We start from the raw sequence: 13,391 nt of genomic DNA, 5'->3' as shown, positions 1-13,391 counted from the left end.
TCCCAAGATTGGGGAGAGCCGTCTCGGGGTCCCCCACCCACAACATCGACACCATTCCAATAGGGGTTACAGGGTGATGGGCAGAGGGCGTCGTTTTGCGTGGTATGGCGTCCCTCTCGGCTAAGTGGGGAACACCACCAACAACCAGTACATTTAGAACATGCACCAGACTCACAGCAGACACAACCTCAGGTAACACCACTACCAGAACATCAACTTCATCCACAACTACAACCTCAAATTCAACCCCAACCATCACCACAACATCAACCTCAGTCTTCCCCCAACCCCAGATCACCCAGCCCCAACCTCAACCTCTATGCCAACCACAGTCCACCCAACCCCCAACCCCTATACCAACCCCAGGCTGCCCAAACCTCAACCCCTATACCATCCCCAGAACACCCAGTCCCGACCTCAACCCCAGGCCACCCAACCCCAACCCCTATACCAACCCCAGGCTACCCAACCTCCACCCCTATGCCAACTCCAACCTCCACCTCTATGCCAACCCCAACCTCCACCTCTGTGCCAACCCCAACATCCACCTCTATGCCAACCCCAACATCCACCTCTATGCCAACCCCAACCTCCACCCCTATGCCAATCCCAGACCACCCAACCCCAACCACTATACCAACCCCAGGCCACCCAATCCCAACCTTAACCCTTATGCCATCCCCCAGGCCACCCAACCCCAACCTCTGCCCCTATACCAACCCCAGGCCACCCAACCCCAACACCAACTCAAGGCCAGCCAACCCCAGGTCACCCAATCCCAACCTCAACTCCTATACCAACCCCAGGCCACCCAACCTCAACCTCAACACCAAACTCAGACCATCCAATACCTACTCCAACCCTAAGCAACTCACGCCATACCCCAACCCCAGGCAACCCAGAGCCAACCTTAATTCCTATACCAATCCCAGGTCACCCAACTCCAGCTTCAACCCCTATGCCAACCCCAAGCCGCCCAACCCCAACTCCAAACCCAGACCACCCAATACCTTCTCCAAGCCACCCACACCATACCCTAACCCCAGGGAGCCAATCCCCAACCTCAATCTCAACAACAACAATAACAACAGCAGGCCACCCAACCCCAACCTCAGCTCATATGCCAACCCCAAGCCATCCAACCCCAACACCAAACCCCCAAGCCATTCGCACCATACCCCCAACCCCAGGCAACCCAAACCCAACCTAAACTCCTATACCAACTCCAGGCCACCCAACCCCAACCCCTATACCAATCTCAACCTCAACCTGTATACTAACCCTAGGCCACCCAACCTCAACCCCCAACACCAAACCCAAACCACCCAATACCTACTCCAACCCCAAGCCACCCACACCATACCCCAACCCCAGGCAACCCAGCTCCACCCTCAATTCCTATACCAACCCCAAGCCACCCATTTCCAACCTCAATCCCAGGTAATGCAATACCTACTTCAACCCCAAACCACCCCATTCCTAGCTGAACCTGGGGTATATCCCACACTTAACAAACCCTTCTTGGTCCTAGCAAGGATTATGAGTCCGATTCCGAAGATGACCCTACCGACACTCATAGGTACGGAGTTGCTGTTCAACAAGGTGGAAGGCAACCGCCGAGTGGAGGACTGGTTGTGGAAAATGAGTGCAATGCTGGAAGCCATCCCAAATGATGGTCTGAAAATTATCCTCGCCACTGGGGTTTGCGTGGACATAGCCGGTCCACTGACGAGGCTGAAAGAATTTCGGCACCTGACGACGTGGCCTCAGTTTGTCCAGGTGATTAGGGACAAGTATGAAGAGAAAGTGACGGCTGATGAGGCTCCAGTATACTTTGTCCCTTAAGAGGGACAACTGTGGTACATTAAAGGATTTTGGTACCCTGATAATGAGTAGGGTTGACGACCTTACCAAGGAACTTGGGTACGATAAGGGTCAGGAGGAACGCCTAGCTAAACACTTGTTCTGTAGGGTTTTGCCTACTACCATGGGCCCGTTCATCTCTGCGGAAGGGGCATTATTGAGTTTCAAGGAATTCGTCCAACACGCCGCCTCAGTATGGGACATAGGAATGAGAACGGAGAGTACTGGGCTCAGTCGTCCCCATATGTTGAGGCGTTGCGAAAAGAAGAGGGGGCAGGGAAGACGAATGACTATAGTGGGTTCGTCAGGTAAGAAACCGACCACGGTTGCACGTTCGAGCCACCCTGCACGGGGTGCCAACTGGTAACCGTGGACGAGTTATTCGTGTGGAAAGCGCGGACACGTACAGATGGATTGTTCGGATGTAAAAACAAAGGAATGAAAGGTTGCCCCTAGTGATGGTAGGCCTACTTTTGAAGTAGAGGTGGAAGGTGTGAGATTCACAGTTTTTGTGGACCCCGGAAGTCAAGCAATTCTAATTAAAAAGTCAGCCTACAGCAAATTTAAATATGCACAGTGGAAAAAAAATTAACGGCTGTAAATGGGGAAAAGATTGATATCTTGGGTCAAAGTACCATTAACTTTGAAATTAAGGGGGAATTGCAACCCCATACATGTACGATCGTTAAGAATCTTGATTTTCCTGGAGACATCCTCATGGGAACTGATTTTCTGTATCGGTTTAATTATGCCTTGTCTGCACAGAAAGGGGCAATGAACTGCAGATTGCAGTTGGGACAGGTTTCCTACCCAGTGGAGATGATCGAACATCCTCCAGTTGTGGCTTCAATAAAGAGGAATCAGAAATATAACGCACACTACCCAAAATTGATTTTAAGTCTCTTCCAGATACAGTGAGTAGGTCATGCGGTTTATATCCATTGACCAAGCAAAGTTGCCCCACCACATTCTGTTAAATTCATTAAAGTAGCTGTGGGCCGGCACATCCTACCAGGTACCACCCTTCAGATGGCTGGAAGATGCGACAGGTTATTAGTTCCCCATCGTCTAATTGTGGTGCTTGATAAAGGGGCACTCATTCCAATCGTCAATCTCTCACATAAGACTTTTCGTTTTAGGACGGGTGATACGGTATCTCAGGGAACTATGGTGAATGACAGAAATTTTTCACCATGAGTCAGCTGAGATGCCACCTGTCACAGCACAATGTAGTGATTTAAATATGATAGACAACAATAAACCATCAAAGATGAAGAATGAGACAGATGTTTCGAGTAACATACAAGATTTTGATAAGTTGATCTCGGCACTCGATTTACAACATGTCCCGCTGACTGATAGAAAACTGCTGAGATGGATTTTACATAAATTCCCAAAATTGTTTGCAACCGAGGATGACCAGATTGGTCTCCTTGATAGGATTGAGCACACAATTCCAACAGGTGATCACGTACCTGTGTATACAAGGCAGTGGAAGTTGCCAGAACAGGCTAAGAAAACTATTAGGGATGAGTGCCAAAAAATGTTGAGACAGGATGTGATCGAACCTAGCACATCGCCTTGGCTGTCTCCTGTTGTGATAGTTCGTAAACCAGATGGTAGTTATCGCTTTTGTGTGGACTACCGGAAGGTAAACGAAATAACTAAGGGGGATGTGTATCATTTGCCCCGAATTCAGGAGATTATAAGATAAATTTGGGGCTGCTAAGTATTTTTCAATTCTCGATGCTAAGTCGGCATATTGGGCGATACTGGAAGCTGAAAAAGATGGGGAGAAAACAGCATTCTCTGATGGCAGGCATACTTACCAATTTTGTAGGATGCCTTTTGACCTTAAGACAGTTCGTTCGTCATTTCAGAGGGCCATTAACTTTATCCTCAGCTCAGTTTTGGGAAGGCAAAAAAGAAGTTAGCGTACCTGGATGATGTAGTAATCTATTCCAGGACGTTCGATGAGCACTTACGAGACTTGACTGAGACTTTGACCTTGTTAGATCGAGCGGGTTTTAAATTAGGTGTACAGAAGTGCACACTGGCTGCTCAGAAAATCAAATTTCTGGGATTCCAGGTGAGCACAGACGGTATCAGGCCTGACCCTGACTCTTGCCGCGCCATTGCTGAAATGCCAACTCCAAGAACAGCAAAGGACGTGCGCAGGTTTCTGGGTGCAGCCGGATACTTTCGTCGTCACGTTGAGGGTTTTGCAAGAACATCAGCACCTCTGACCAATTTAACAAGGAAAAATGTAAAGTTTATTTGGAAGCCATAACATGATGTAGCTTATGCCAAAATGAAAAGTCAACTCAGTACAACACCAGTATTGGCGGTGCCTGATTTTGATAGAGTGGGAAGTACATACAGACACCAGTGGTATCGCTATTGGTGGATCTTTGATGCAAATTTTCACTTGATGCCAGTCAAAATATACCCCATCCAGTGGCCTATTTCAGTAGAAAGGTCAAGGGACCAGAGGTTCGTTATTTGGCAACGGATTGGGAGGCGCTCGCATTGGTAGTCAGATATTTTGAACCTTATCTTTTCATCGCCATTTTGTAATCTACACTGATCACAGAGCATTAACGCACATTTTTAAGAAACGTACAAAATGCCCACGGATGTCACCCTGGTCTCACAAATTGTCTGCACACTTATTCCAGATCCTTTACAAGCCTGTGCCGTCACATGTAGTGCCGGATACTTTAAGCAGAAACATTGCTGCTATTAACGTAAATATAATATCGAAATTATTTCCAATGTTAAGATGAGAGAATTCCAAATGAATGAGCCTAGGTGGAAAGATATTATTGAATATTTGGAAGGGGGAAATTATTCGTCCAAAAATCGTAAATTGCCAATACATGAATTCGAGTTAAAGCAGGGAGTCCTATATTATGTAAATAGTCAGGCAGATAGAGCAGTATTCCAGCTAGTTATTCCAGATATATTAAGATCGGCAGCATTAAAGCTGGCACATGCATCTAAGGTTGCAGGTCACCCAAGTATCTTTAAAACTCGATTAAAAGCAAAGTCTCTCTTTTTATTTCCCAGGTATGTTGTCAGAAGTAATTAAGTACGTCAAGACTTGCTTCAGTTGCCAGAGGAGAAAAGGTGCCCTTAAGGTACAAGCCCCACTTCAGGAATTTCCAGAGATTTCAGAACCGCTAGATAGAGTGGGGGCCGATTTAATTGATCTACATTGCAGCCATTCAGGCAATCAGTACGTGTTGGTATTAGTGGACCATTTGTCCAGATACACCACTTTGATAGCCATCCCTCAAAAGGAGTCTCGTACTGTTGTCCGAGAATTTTTTCATAGGTTTGTCTTTGGGCCTCCTAAAGTATTTGTTTTGGACCGAGGTCAGGAATTTAATGGGCATATATTTAAGGAAGTTTGTAAGATCTTGGAGACAACTTCAGCCTTTACAACAGCTTACCACCCTCAGGCAAACGGGATGACAGAACGGACCAATCATAAGGATATGCTTGCAATCCTTGCTGAACACGATGCAAACTCGTGAGACGAACACCTGCCCTATGTTCAGCTGGCTCTGAATACTGCTATCCACCAGTCTATTAATACTCAACCCCTGCTATTGTTCACTGGTCAATCGTGCAATTTCCTATGAGGTCAGCTTAACAGACACATGTTGCATATGGAGAGGACTATCCTTCAGAAGTTCTCAATAAAATGAGGAATGTTTGGAGAATTGCAGCGGAGGCTTCAAGAAAAGCATGGGGTAGATATGCTTACTATTATGACAGGAATGTACGACCTCTGGAATTGAAGGAGGGTAGCCTTGTCTTGAGAATCAATGAAGCTGCACCCGCCAATCAGAGTAGGAAACTAGCTTCTAGATGGCGGGGGGGGGGGGGGCATACAGTGATCATGAAAGCAGGCCCTGTCAATTTTGCCATAATGGAAGTATTTGAGGATCAGGTGGAAAGAACTGTCCACATTAGTAAGTTGAAGATATATCATGCTAGGGAAGAACTAGAATTGCCTTCAGCAAGTCTAATTCCTGACCAACCGGAGCTGACTGATAACTCAAGTTACGAGTCAGATGGGGAGAATGACCCTCTGTCATCTCTCATCAGTAGTCAAGTGCACTCTCGTCACCCCCATGGTAATAAGATCTCTCACTGTACAGTAAAGGTTAAAGTAACTCCCTTAGTTAGTATAATTTGGAATTCATTAGATTTTCCTGTAGAGGCAATGATGTGGATTTCTTAACTGTGCTTAACTCGGATAGCAGACTTCACCTTGCTCTGGAGTTTTCCAACAAACCCAGAGTTATATCTATGCTTCCGCCATGTTGTCTGTCTTGTCAGTGTGTGTTGAAGACATCCTGGGGTCAATATCTCTAAGGGCAAGACTGAACAACTGTTCTACCGTGATATTTTAAGGTATCTGTATCTGAAGTTTTAGTATAGTGTAGAAATCCACATTAATTATTGAAGTTAATTTACCTATTGCCTCAGTTAGGAAATTATTCAGTAGGAAGTGTTCCGATTGGGCTTTATTAATTTTTATTTTATAACCTTTGACTTAATAAATCGTTTATAGAATTTATGGTATTTAGTGGAATGTCCCCTCAACGTGTATTTTATAATTTGTTGATGGGCTCAAGCCCCATGTCTAAGACTGAGCATCCTCTACTAGCCTGCAAGCATTGATTTAATTTTGCAGATAATCTCTTTTTACTTAGATATAATTTCCACACTTAACGTAAATCTTATCCCTCCTTTTCCGATAACTGGGGATCCATTTTAGAGGTTTATCCCCCTCCTCATCCCGCACATTGGCGCCGTGAGGGGGATTGGTGGTCGGCTGACGAAGTGTGATGTTTTATGGGACAGTCCTCTGTGCTTTTGTGGCCTTATGCTCCTGCTGCTGTCTTCTCCAATTGTGCCAGATCGTTTTTCCTTTTCCTTATGTTTCGTTTTTCTCCCCCCCCCCTCTCTTATCTGCTTGTCTTTTCCTGGTGACCTTTTGCTTGTTTTGGTTATTCTTTTGGACTTCTTCTATTTTCACGCCCGGGTGCTTGGGGAGGCATACACTTGCACCTGTAGAACTGTAGTACCCAACGTCGAGAGCGATGGGAACCTTTTATTGTCAATCCTCCTTTCGTCACTGAACCCGATCTCGACGGACTGATGGTTCTTAAGGTGGCATTTGTAGGGCGTATACTGACGATGCACCCCTAGGGGGCCCCGACATGATCGGCGATTGCTTCTTGTTGGGTGTCCTTCCTCTAATTGGGGCTCCATGGTGGATGTGGGGGCACATTGGTGAATGAAAGTGTTTCATCTCGTCTATATGTCTGTAAATGTTCCTCTTGTACCCTCTCAAGGCTCGTGCGGTGGGTGACCAAGCCCCCGAGTCGGACTGTATTGGAAGACCGGGCTCTGTAGCTCCCGCTGCATTGGGCCCCGACCTTGCTCCTCCTTTGACCCTTCTGACTACTCCCCTCGGTTCCCCTCCCTCCTCTGTGGTTGGGTCTAGCCCCAAGCCCCCAGTGGTGACCACCTCGTCCCCTGGCACGGCTCAGTCTCTAGTTGTGACTTCTGCACCTTTTAACCCCCTTTCTCTCTCTGAGGGTTCTCAACGCCATCCGCACTCGCTAGATTCCTTCCCATACTGATGCATATCAAGCCTTGTTTGGTCCCGCTTCGTGGGCCAAATACTTTGATCTCCTCCCTCTTGATTCTTCACCTCCTGATGATTTCGCCCTCCATAGGCACCTTGTTGATTCTGTAGATGCCTCTGTTACTTTCCACCCATCTTGGTTTCCCATTTCCCACCCATTACTCTCCATCTTGGTACAAGTGTCGTTGCTGCGCCTTATCAGGATGCAGCGTCCCACTTGGCCGCCTTGTCTTGCCTTGGCGAGACCCCTGTTCGGGTCTCCAAGAACGCTCGGTTGAATGCCAGTGTTGGCAATATTCTCCTACCACCTCATGTTGCTACCGGTGTTCGGAATCTCCAGGACTGCCACGAAGATATGTCCTATCCTTGATGCCCAGGGCCATTCTGTCCTCCAGGTAGACTCGTTTACTCGTCCCCCTCTTGGTCGTCGCCATCAACCCCTTCGAGTTGTGAAGATTACCTTTGATGGTAGGACCCTTGTGCCCTATGTCATTCTGGCTGGTGCCAGCTGCTCTGCCCAGGAGTCCATTCCTTCTCCTCGGCCCGGTAATAAGTGCTGGAGGTTTGGGCATGGTGCCCTCAGCTGCTCTGAAACTGTCTCTCTCTGTCCTTGTGTTGGGGGCGAAGGTCACTCTAAGTCGGAGTGCACTTCTCCCCAGGTTGGCTGCCTCAACTGCAGTGAGGCCCACCCTACCTTCTCCCGCGCCTGTATCCATTACAAGCTTGAGGCAGCCGTCCTCAACTTGAAGCATCGGGAGCATTTCTTTTCCTGAGGTGAGGCGCCAAGTCCGCCGGCTCCCACCTTACGCTAACGTCTCTTACGCTCGTGTGTTGCGCTCTTCCTCTCGTCCTTCCCACCTTCCTCAGACTCACAACCGTTTCCAGGCCTTGGACCCTGATATGCCCACCACCCCCACCTCTGTTCCTTTGAGTTATGTCCCGAAGGGAACCCCCTCCTGGTCCACTGTCTGGGGTTTCCCTTCTTTCTGCCCGGTCTGTCATGTCTCCTGTGTCTTTTTCCTCGTCTCCTTCCGATCTCCTTCCCATCCTTCTCCTCCATCTATTGGCTCTCCACATCACCTGTCAGTACGGGCTGATGTCCATCGCTCTCCAACGGCCATCGTGTATACTCTCGTTCTGCTTCTCTTGTTGAGACGCTGGAATGCATTGCCGAGTACGTAGTTGCTGAGACACCTGCCTCTTTGAGTCAGAAGTGTAAGCCTGGCTCCTCTCCTTCCTCCTCCCTGGCAGGTAAAAAGGCTTCCTTTTCTTCCTCGCCCCCTACTTCTGACTCTCTCGCTCCGTCCCCTCCCGTTTCGGTGGTTACACCTCGTGTTCCTGCTATGGAGGTCTCTTTGATACCTGGTTGATGGGGTTCTGGGAGTTCTTCTACTCCCCAAGCCCAGCCCGAGGCCAGGCTTGACTTGTGAGAGTTTGGTCCACTAGGCTGTTGCTTGGAGCAGCCCGCAGGCCCACATACCCACCACAGCCCGGTTGGTCCGGCACTCCTTGGAGGAATAAATCTAGTTTCCTCTTGAAGATGTCCATGGTTGTTCCGGTAATATTTCTTATGCTTGCTGGGAGGACGATGAACAACCGCGGACCTCTGATGTTTATACAGTGTTCTCTGATTGTGCCTATGGCACTCCTGCTCTTCACTGGTTCTATTCTGCATTTTCTTCCATATCGTTCACTCCAGTGCATTGTTATTTTACTGTGTAGACTTGGTACTTGGCCCTCCAGTATCTTCCAGGTGTATATTATTTGATATCTCTCTCGTCTTCTTTCTAGTGAGTACATTTGGAGGGCTTTGAGACGATCCCAATAATTTAGGTGCTTTATTGCGTCTATGCGTGCCGTATATGTTTTCTGTATTCCCTCTATTTCAGCAATCTCTCCTGCTCTGAAGGGGGAAGTGAGTACTGAGCAGTACTCAAGACGGGACAAGACAAGTGACTTGAAGAGTACAACCATTGTGATGGGATCCCTGGATTTGAAAGTTCTCGTAATCCATCCTATCATTTTTCTGGCTGTCGCAATATTTGCTTGGTTATGCTCCTTAAACGTTAGGTCGTCAAACATTATTATTCCCAAATCCTTTACATGCTATTTTCCTACTATGGGTACATTTGATTGTGTTTTGTACTCAGTATTATGTTTAAGGTCCTCATTTTTACCGTACCTGAGTACCTGGAATTAATCACTGTTAAACATCATGTTATTTTCTGATGCCCAGTCGAAAACTTTATTAATATCAGCTTGAAGTTTTTCAGTGTCTTCAGCCGAGATAATTTTCATACTGATTTTTGTGTCATCTGCAAAGGATGATACGAAGCTGTGACTTGTTTTTTTGTCTATATCTGATATGAGAATAAGGAAAAGCAGCGGTGCAAGGATTGTACCCTGAGGTACAGAGCTTTTAACTGCACTTGGACTAGATTTTATGTGGTTGATCGTTACTCGCCGAGTCCTGTTTGACAGAAAACTGAGTATCCAGCGTCCTACTTTACCGGTTATTCCCATTGACTTCATTTTGTGTGCTATCACGCCATGGTCACATTTATCGAAAGCCTTTGCGAAGTCCGTGTATATCACATCAGCATTTTGTTTTTCTTCTAATGCCTCAGTGACTTTGTTGTAGTGCTCAAGTAGCTGTGAGAGGCACGATCTTCCCGCTCGAAATCCATGTTGGCCTGGGTTGTGAAGGTCATTGGTCTCCATGAAATTGGTGACCTGACTCCTAATCACTCTCTCAAATACTTTTATGATGTGCGATGTTAGTGCAACTGGTCTATAATTCTTTGTCAATGCTTTGCTCCCTCCCTTGTGTAGAGGGGCTATGTCTGCTACTTTAAGTGCATCTGGTATCTCCCCCGTGTCCAAGCTCTTTCTTCACACTACACTGAGTGCCTGTGCTACCGGCACTTTGCATTTCTTTATAAATATTGGAATTCCATGAATCTGGACCTGGGGCCGAGTGCATGGGCATGTTTTCAATTTCTCTTTCAAAATTTAGTGCGCTCGTGTTGATGTCAGTTATATTTACAGGGGTTTAAATATCCCGCATAAAGAAATTGTCTGGATCTTCCACTTTCATGTTGTTTATTGGAGTGCTAAACATGTCCTTATACTGCTTTTTTAGGATTTCACTAATTTCTTTGTCATCCTCCGTGTATGAACCATCACTTGTACGAATAGGTCCAATACTGACAGTGGTTTTTGCTTTTGATTTCGCATATGTGAAGAAATATTTTGGATTTTTCTTTATTTCCTGAATTGCTTTCTGTTCTAACTTCCTTTCTTTAATTTCATATTAGTGTTTTAATTTCCTCTCGATTTCTTCAATCTCCCGATTTAAATTATTCCTTCTTTGACGGGAAATTCGTGTCTGCATAAGCAGTTCCGTTATTTTTTTCCTGTGTTTATAGTGTCGTCTGCGTTCTCTTTCTACGTTGGATATTTGGTCCGTGCTCCCCTCTCGGTTGGTGCCCTTGCTGAGGTGCATCCCCTGGTTTCAGCCCCTCCTGCTCCTGTCCTTGACCCTCGGTTATCCTCCCCTCTTCCTCCACCGGATCCTGCTCGTCCGCCCCTGGTCGGCCCCCTAGCCACCTTCCCTCCTTCTTTACTCAGTTTACACATGCCCCGTGACTTCGCTGACCCTGATCCTGCGCTTCTTTAACGTTCTGTGTTCCCTTTTCGCCTTTGTTTCTTCGTTGTTCTCTGTTGCTGTCCTTCCTCTTCTCGGTTATGTCTATTCTTCAATGGAACACTCGTGGTTATTACACCAATTTCCTTGAACTCCAGCTTCTGATTTCGCGGTTTTCTCCCCTTTGTGTGTGTCTCCAGGAACCGATGCTTGGTGCTCGTCCTGGTCGCTTTTGTGGCTATTCCTTTCTCTCCCCCCCCCACCACGCAACAACTGGGGTTCCAAACTCTTCTTCTATCTTGATTCGCTCTGATGTTCCCTTTGTCCCCTTACTTTTTCCTTCGCCTCTCCATTGTTCTGCTGCTCGCATCTTTGAGGAAATGGTACACAGTTTGTTCCCTTTATCTCCCCCCGAGTGTCCCTCTTTCTCTTCCCGATCTGAAACAACACCTGGACTCTCTGCCGGAGCCTGTGCTCCTGCTTGGTGATTTCAATAGTCGTCGTTCCCTTTGGGGTGATGTTCTGATGAACAACTGGGGTCGCCTTCTTGAGCCGTTCATCCTCTCTTCTTCCCTGTCTCTTCTGAATTCTGGAGAGCCCACGCATTTGGACTCACGGACTCCCACCCTTTTCTGTCTTGATCTTTCTCTTTGCTCATCTTCTCTTTTCTTAGATTTCATGTGGCAGGTTCTAGACGAACTCTATGGCAGTAACCATTTCCCCATCCTTGTTACCTTTTTCTCTTTTCACCCTCCCTACGCCTTCCCTAGGTGGCAGTTTGCTAAGGCAGACTGGAACCTATTTACCCTCAGTGCTGCCCTCTGACCTCTCCTTTCTGCCTCTCATTCGCTCTCTCCTCCTTTTATATAACACCGTCTTCGACGCTGCCCCTCTGCTCTGTTCCTTGCTCTTCCTCTCGGGGACCACGGAAATGCGTTCCCTGGTGGAATGCAGAATGAGCTCGGGCTGTCCGCTGTAAGCGTGCAGCCTGGAAGAGAGACCACCACCAGCAGACGGCCGATTCTTTTCTTTTATTTCGGAAGGCGAGTGCGGTGGCCCGTAGGGACATCCGTACGGCTAAACGTGAATGTTGGGCATCTTATGTTTCCTCCATTACATCCGACACTCCTTTGCCACAGATCTGGAAGCATATCCGCAAGATAGCGGGTAAGTTCGTTCCCGATGTCTCACCGGTCTTTTAACTCTGTGGTACTCTTGTGGCGGACCCGTTGCAGGTCGCTACCGAACTGGGTTCCCACTTTTCTTCTGGTAGCTCTGGTTTCATCTTCCCCAATCTTTCCTTCTTCGTAAACCTGTCCTTGAATCTCCTCCTCTAGATTTCTGCACTCATCTTCGACTTCCCTTTAACGATCCCTTATCTCTCTTTGAACTTCGGTCTGCCCTGGCCCTCTGCGGTTCTACTGTGGCGGGCTCCGATAGCATTCATTAAGAGATGCTTCGCCATCTCCCTTCATGCACGTCTTGGTATTTACTGAGTCTGTGTAATCGGATCTGGGAGTCGTCGTCAGTCCCTGAGGAGTGGCTCGATGCCATTGTCTTTCCTGTTTGCAAACCAGGGTCTCTGGGAACTTCCCCTAAGGACTTTCGCCCTATTGCCCTCACAAGTTGTCTGCAAACTCTTTGAACGTATGGTTAACGTTCGTCTGATGTGGTTCCTGGAACACCATCACCTCCTCTCCCCTTCTCAATTTGGTTTCTGCAAGTGCCGCAGCACGACAGATGTCCTGGTGAACTTGGAGGTTAATATTCGTACTGTTTTTGCTGCGAGGACCTCCGTTGTTGCCGTCCTTTTTGACCTGGAAAAGGCTTAAGACACCATTTGGCTTTATCATATTATATCCCAGCATCATTCTTTTGGTCTTTGTGGTCATCTCCCTCTCTTTCTCCGCAGCTTCCTCTCTCGTCGTTCCTTTCGGGTGCGCCTTGGTACCACTCTCTCTGCCTCTTTTCAGCAATACGAAGGTGTGCCCCAGGGTAGTGTTCTGAGCACTACTCTTTTTCTGCTTGCCCTCAATGGTCTTCTTTCCTCTCTTTCTTCTGGTGTCTTCTCCGCACTCTATGTCGATGATCTTACCCTTTGCTGTCAGGGTGATGATTCGCCTCTCCTTCAGCGCCAGCTTCAACTTGCGATTGATGTCGTGTCGTCTTGGGCCACTGATCATGGCTTCAAGTTCTCTATTTCAAAGACATGTG

The 13,391-nt window shown here is 47.4% G+C and overlaps 1 protein-coding gene across 1 annotated transcript; it reads left to right on the top strand.

The window, feature by feature from the left end:
• The first annotated feature begins 480 nt into the window (after positions 1–480).
• LOC138350738 (uncharacterized) lies at positions 481–1,845 on the top strand. The gene has a single exon (XM_069301948.1). It carries the CDS (start codon positions 481–483, stop codon positions 1,843–1,845), a length of 1,365 nt encoding a protein of 454 aa, XP_069158049.1.
• The last annotated feature ends 11,546 nt before the right edge of the window (positions 1,846–13,391 follow it).

The sequence above is a fragment of the Procambarus clarkii genome, chromosome 47 (assembly GCF_040958095.1).
Source record: "Procambarus clarkii isolate CNS0578487 chromosome 47, FALCON_Pclarkii_2.0, whole genome shotgun sequence".
Classification (NCBI taxonomy): Eukaryota; Metazoa; Arthropoda; class Malacostraca; order Decapoda; family Cambaridae; genus Procambarus; species Procambarus clarkii.
Note: the sequence above shows the minus strand (reverse complement) of the source record. Positions and strands in the feature narration are given on the sequence as shown.

Coding starts and splice junctions, on each gene's coding strand:
- LOC138350738 (XM_069301948.1), top strand. CDS start 481: ATGCCAACTCCAACCTCCACCTCTATGCCAACCCCAACCTCCACCTCT.